Genomic DNA, 6,000 nt, shown 5'->3' with positions numbered 1-6,000 from the left:
TTAAACACTCAAATAACGTGTTAAGGAAAAACATGGAGGCGGCAAGGGTGCATATGTTTTGTATGTAACATGTTGCTGTGCTGTGCCTCGGATGGGTCTCTTCAAGGAGTAAGAGGTCAAAGGGGGATGTGACAATGTGTGTGATGAGTAGCCTCGCCTAAGATCTGAACACTGGCATTGACTCACCTGTATAGGCTTAAGAACAACAGGCTTGTGGTGCACTAGAGACCCGAGTTTGAACTCATCAGAATCAGATTCAAGACTTTGATTCTTCGACATTGCAGCAGCAAAATATAAAATGGCAATAGTTATAAACAGTAAGGCAATATGATAATATATATATAACAACAGGAATAACAAAAAAACTATAGAAATGTAATAATATACAGATATATACAGTGGTATTTACAGATGTATTATGCTGTGCTGTGTACTTGAATATGAATGTAGGTATACATAAGGATGACATTGGTGACAGATATGATACAACAGAATTCACAGGTGGATTATGTGTGTGTGTGCGTGTGCGTGTGCGTGTGCGTGTGCGTGTGTGTGTGTGTGTGTGTGTGTGTGTGTGTGTGTGTGTGGTAGGTAGCGGGTGAGTTAGCCAGTCGTTCCTTGGCCTCCACGTCCTGTGAATGTGTCATGTCCATCTAAAGGTCAAGGGTTGCCTGTAGCACATAGTGTGTCACTGCTCATTGTCATGGGTGTATTGTCTGGATGTTGGAGCACTAGCTGTCTCTTTGCTGACATGCCCCAGGTCTCATTACTCACGCCCTGCCTGTTTGGTCAGTGTCCCGTCACAGACTGCTGAACCCAGCAGAGTGGCAGCCCAGTTATAGTGACAGGCATTCCCACCATGCTCAGCAAACCTAGGCACCTCCTAATCCCTCTCCACGGTGGCTTCCCATTATCAGGCTGCAGGAGGCTACAGAGAAAGATACCAAAGATTGGTGTTAAAATAACAAATTATAGTATCATAGTAAAGTATCATAGTAGAGTATATCTAGAGTTAATGTCTATAGTTTCCTTTTATTTCCACATAGCGAAAGAATGGCCCAAGTTCAAATGTATTAAGATGAACATAAAATATCATCAATTATTATTAGTGATGTTTTTCTGATTAAACACTATATGGTAGGCACGTGTAGTTTGTTTAGTTTAAGTTACACTGAAGAACGCAGCTATTATGTGGAAATGTTGGTATAATAATATAAGATATATACAATTAACTCCTCACTAATAAAATGTATTGATCGTAAAACGAGTATACACATTCCTCTAGTCTAGTTAAATACCAACCGCCTTGATTTCAGCGCTCCGGCTGAACCAATCAAAATCCTGCGTGCAACGATTGCGATGAGAAAAACAACTCGGAGCTCCATTCACTGCCAACACCACGTCTGTCTGTCTGATGACATCGCTGGATTTCCCTTCGCTGAGACACGCGGGGAGCTCCGAGCGCAAATCCATTAATTCATTTGTGTTTACTTGCTCTATCGGTATTGCTTTGACAACAATACAAAACATACTTTGCTCTCACAGAGCAACCCCTGCCACAGTCAGGTTAAGGCCATTTTAGAGACAATATGACCCATATATTGTCAGCTTTCAACGTGGTTAAATCTCTAAGGCAAGGATCAACATGGCTCATCACCAGAAGACACCGTAACCCGGTCTGTTTGAGATCCACTACTAGACTCTTCAGCTTAAAGGTAAGTGAGCAATTAGACAGCAAGCTACTTTGAAAAAGTTCTATCAACATCTTATATTATATATTACAGCGAACCTTTCTGCTGGCCTAGTTAACCCCATGCAGCTAGTATTACAAAGTGCGTGCTCCAGTTTGCGCCTCTCAGGTAGCTACGTATAGTTCACACGAGGGCGATCTATTATTTTTGAACCATACACAGTTTACACAGTTGTTGGTAGTAACGAGTGTAATGTTATGCAACTTTTTAAAATCAATATTATACGATATCAAGTTGCGCTCAAATGAATGCGAGTAATGTTGCGTCATTTGATACACTACTATGCTGTGATGATACCTTTTACATTGGCATGAATCATCAATCAAAAAACTGTCACGCACGCACGCACACACACGCACGCACACACACACACACGCACACACACACACACACACACACACACACACACACACACACACACACACACACACACACACACACACACACACACACACACACACACACACACACACACACACACACACACACACACACACTGTTGATAATCCTATGTAGTGAAAAACAGAACAAGAGAATTGTCTGTCTCAGCATTCAGGGTTGAACAGTCCAGGAATGGCTGCTCTTTGAGCATGAGTGGCAGTACTGTCAAATTAAAAGTGCTGCATGAGTCATTAACCAACTTACTCACAGACCGATGACATACAAAACCAAACAAACCATGTTTGTATTATTTTTTATTTTCAATCAATCACAGTTTGGAGTGTGGTATCAACCCACCAAAAACCCTCTCTGGGCACAGGGCCATCTTCGGTGCCCCTGGAGCAGTTAGGGGTTAAGTGCCTTGCTCAAGGGCACAACGGCAGTGGTAGGCACCTTAGATGCAGCCAGCAAGTCACCAGCACAGACGAGTGTGTAATGCTCTGCCTGTTTCCTTATACCTACAGGCCAAGACGGCCCACCTGGTCCTGGAGGATGGCACCCGGATGAAGGGTTACTCCTTTGGGCATGGGAAGTCTATGGCTGGAGAGTTGGTCTTCAACACAGGGCTGGTGGGGTAAGATGAGTCCCTGATGCACTTGTCTGTTTAGGCCTCTAATCAGTGTGGCATCTCAAGACCAATGTTTGAAACCAAGGGTGTAGGAGTGAGCAGGGACATGGTGGATATGCCCACCCCCCCAATGTTAGAAGCAGGCACATTTGTCCCCCTCAGTAATAATAATAGGATTATTTTGTTGCGGGACCTTTTATTTTTTTAAAACAAGTCGCCAGTTTCGTTGAAGGACCTTTATTTTTTGAAAGACCTCCGCTCTGCTATTGTCAGCCTCAGAAGCCCTGAAGAAACGTGAATAAACGTGATGTTTAATTGTGTTAAACTTATTTTGAAACATATTTAGAAACTATATTAAGGTTTCTCCTGGCTAGTAGTCACTGGAGCTGCAGTGTCAGGTGTTATCTCTAGCACTTGCTAAGTTAGCTAGCTAATCTTGGGTAGTTCTGGCTGTGTGAAAAACTGATGGTGAGTAATGTACGCACAGAAAGAGTACTTAAACATGGTTGTTTAATTGAAAATATCCACAATCACAGTCACGATAACCCTAACCCACAGAGAGCATGATTGCATATATACTTACAATAACAATGCATGGATCACAAATAGATGTCTGCACTTCTTATATTGTGAGATATAACTATTCTCTTCACAGGTACCCAGAGGCCCTTACAGATCCCAGTTACAGAGGCCAGATCCTCACCTTGACGTACCCCATTGTGGGTAACTATGGTGTGCCCAACACACAGGAGGTGGACGAGCTGGGTCTGAGGAGAAATGTGGAGTCAGAACGTATCCAGGTGGGTCAGGAGGAGCATTGGGGATAATGACACTGTAATAAGTGTAACTGTAATAACAGCAGATTGGGTTACTGTGGTGACACAGAGACATGTGACCTTTGAGACATGCTTTTAAAGACTGTACTGTTATACTGTGATACTTACAGGTAAATAGGTAAAACACTTTACAAGATGGGATGGTATTTGACTATAGTTTTCTTACACCTGTGTTCGTGTTGCGGTCTCTGCAGGTGTCTGGCCTCCTGGTGGAAGACTACAGTCATGAGTACAGCCACTGGAACTCTGTCAAGTCCCTGGCAGATTGGCTGGAAGAAGAGAAGGTAGTGACCGCATCACAAGTCCTTACCCCCGCCTCACATGTTGTCAGCACACAAACAGGTCTATATTGTGTGTTAAATTGACGTTGTCTTGCATTAGTGAGCTTTTTCCTTTTATCGTTCAAAGGTCCCTGCATTATTTGGAGTGGATACTAGGATGCTGACCAAGATAATCAGAGACAAGGTAAATGTTTTGCTTGGCAGTTTGCATTTGGATTCACGAAACAATACTCTTTGTTTGACGTCTCAGAACAATATCATGCATTAACGCTATATCTTTTTCCTCAGGGGACGGTTTTGGGGAAGATTGAGTTTGAGGGGCAGCCTGTGGAGATATCGGACCCCAACCACAAAAATATTGTAGCAGAGGTCTCAACAAAGGTAACTGTCGGCTGCCATCACACCTGAAAATACTCCCTTGTTACCCATGACAACTGAGTAGGAAACACTAAGACACATCTCTCCAAACAGTTGCTTAGTGTTTACATGAATGCTAATGATACCCTCTCCCTGTCTTGCATGTTCCCAGGAGACCAAAGTGTTTGGGAAAGGGAATCCCATTAAAGTGGTCGCTGTTGACTGTGGGATCAAACACAACATCATCAGACTCCTCGTCAAGGTGAGGGAAGGAGACAGGGTTAGGGTTGAGACCGTTTGAGTGTGACCAACATATGAAATATGGGTTAGTATCTGCTAGCACCTTGATGTGTTGATTGATTGGTAATAATAGTGATTGTGTGTGTGTGTAGCGTGGTGCGGAGGTCCATCTGGTGCCCTGGGACCAGGACCTGATGAGTCTGGAGTACGACGGCCTCTTCATCTCCAACGGGCCCGGGGACCCCGCACTGGCCCAGTCCCTTATCCAAAACCTCCGCAAGGTACTGCAACAGCAGCTCATTGCAATTCAAGGACAGGGGGGACTTGTTCATAGAGATATTGATACTGTAGTTATAAGCATAAACGCCAAGAATGTTGTGACATGTGATATGTCGTTTTAGACTCCTTACCCCCCTTGTGGCACTGTTGTCCTAAGGTGCTGGAGAGTGACCGCCCCCAGCCTGTGTTTGGCATCTGCATGGGGAACCAGATCACAGCCCTGGCTGCTGGAGCCCAGTCTTACAAACTGCCCATGGGCAACAGGTGAACACACGTGCTGGACAGGTGCACCTGCAGGATCATCCGTCCTTAGTCCTAACTCTCTGTTTACAGATGAACCTCTGCCTCAGGGGGATGGGATAGATAACACTTACTTTTCTTCTGTACAAACAAGGCTGTAGTTGGTCGATGAATGGCTACATTTCACATGAAAACAATTCTGTTTACGGTTCCGTAGAGGGCAGAATCAGCCGGTGCTGAATGTGATGACGGGTCAGGCCTTCATCACAGCACAGAACCATGGTTATGGCATCGACACTGAGACTCTGCCACCGGGCTGGAGCCCGTTGTTTGTCAATGCCAACGACGGCACCAACGAGGTCTGTTCCTTATTTATTTCGTTTTTCTTCAGATGTTTTTTTAATGAGTACATTAAGTTGTTTGTATTTATTCAATCTCGGTTTTGTTTGTATCCCAGGGCATCATGCATGACACCAAACCTATCTTCACGGCTCAGTTCCACCCAGAGGCCAAGGGGGGGCCCACAGACACAGAGGTAAAGTTGTGATGCAAATTCTTGCAATTAAAGTGTCATCACAATATCACTGTAACCATTAGAGACCCACTGGGGCCTCGGTTAGATTGACATACAGGAGAGGCTGTGATTGACTGCAAATCATCCACTGTAATCTCTGTCCCCGGAGATAGCAAGACAGTGCTATACATTATTTTTTTTAAAGACAACTGTGTGCTTTCTGTGATTGAGTTGTATCTCACTTATAATGTTTCCATTGGTTTTGCAGTTCCTGTTTGATGCCTTCCTATCCCTGATAAAGAACGGAGGGAAGGGAGCCAACATTATGTCAGTCATGCCTAAGAAACCTGCCGTCCCGCCAAGAACTCCGGTCAGATGCCCACACCAATTATAGTATATTTACTAGACGACATTAGTCAACTTTGCTCAGATTGATCAAGGTATGCCATAAATGTACTTCCCCAAAGTGTGCATTCATCTTGTGCAATAATAC

General features: G+C 44.1%; 1 protein-coding gene across 1 annotated transcript in view; it reads left to right on the top strand.

The window, feature by feature from the left end:
- Positions 1-1,589: 1,589 nt before the first annotated feature.
- Positions 1,590-6,000, top strand: part of cps1 (carbamoyl-phosphate synthase 1, mitochondrial) — a gene marked incomplete at both ends in the record, with an annotated part of 36,658 nt that continues 32,247 nt past the window's right edge. Inside the window, 12 exons of the mRNA XM_080535545.1 lie at positions 1,590-1,715; positions 2,657-2,766; positions 3,416-3,560; positions 3,791-3,880; positions 4,005-4,061; positions 4,166-4,258; positions 4,407-4,496; positions 4,627-4,755; positions 4,911-5,017; positions 5,211-5,352; positions 5,451-5,528; positions 5,776-5,877. Coding sequence (XP_080391671.1) covers positions 1,590-1,715; positions 2,657-2,766; positions 3,416-3,560; positions 3,791-3,880; positions 4,005-4,061; positions 4,166-4,258; positions 4,407-4,496; positions 4,627-4,755; positions 4,911-5,017; positions 5,211-5,352; positions 5,451-5,528; positions 5,776-5,877 — 1,269 coding nt within the window. The remainder of the gene's footprint in view (positions 1,716-2,656; positions 2,767-3,415; positions 3,561-3,790; positions 3,881-4,004; positions 4,062-4,165; positions 4,259-4,406; positions 4,497-4,626; positions 4,756-4,910; positions 5,018-5,210; positions 5,353-5,450; positions 5,529-5,775; positions 5,878-6,000) is intronic.

This window comes from Nansenia antarctica (genome assembly GCF_963989245.1).
Source record: "Nansenia antarctica genome assembly, chromosome: 7".
In the NCBI taxonomy this organism is placed as follows: domain Eukaryota; kingdom Metazoa; phylum Chordata; class Actinopteri; order Argentiniformes; family Microstomatidae; genus Nansenia; species Nansenia antarctica.
The sequence above is the reverse complement of the archived record's forward strand: the minus strand, read 5'-3'. Positions and strand labels throughout refer to the sequence as shown.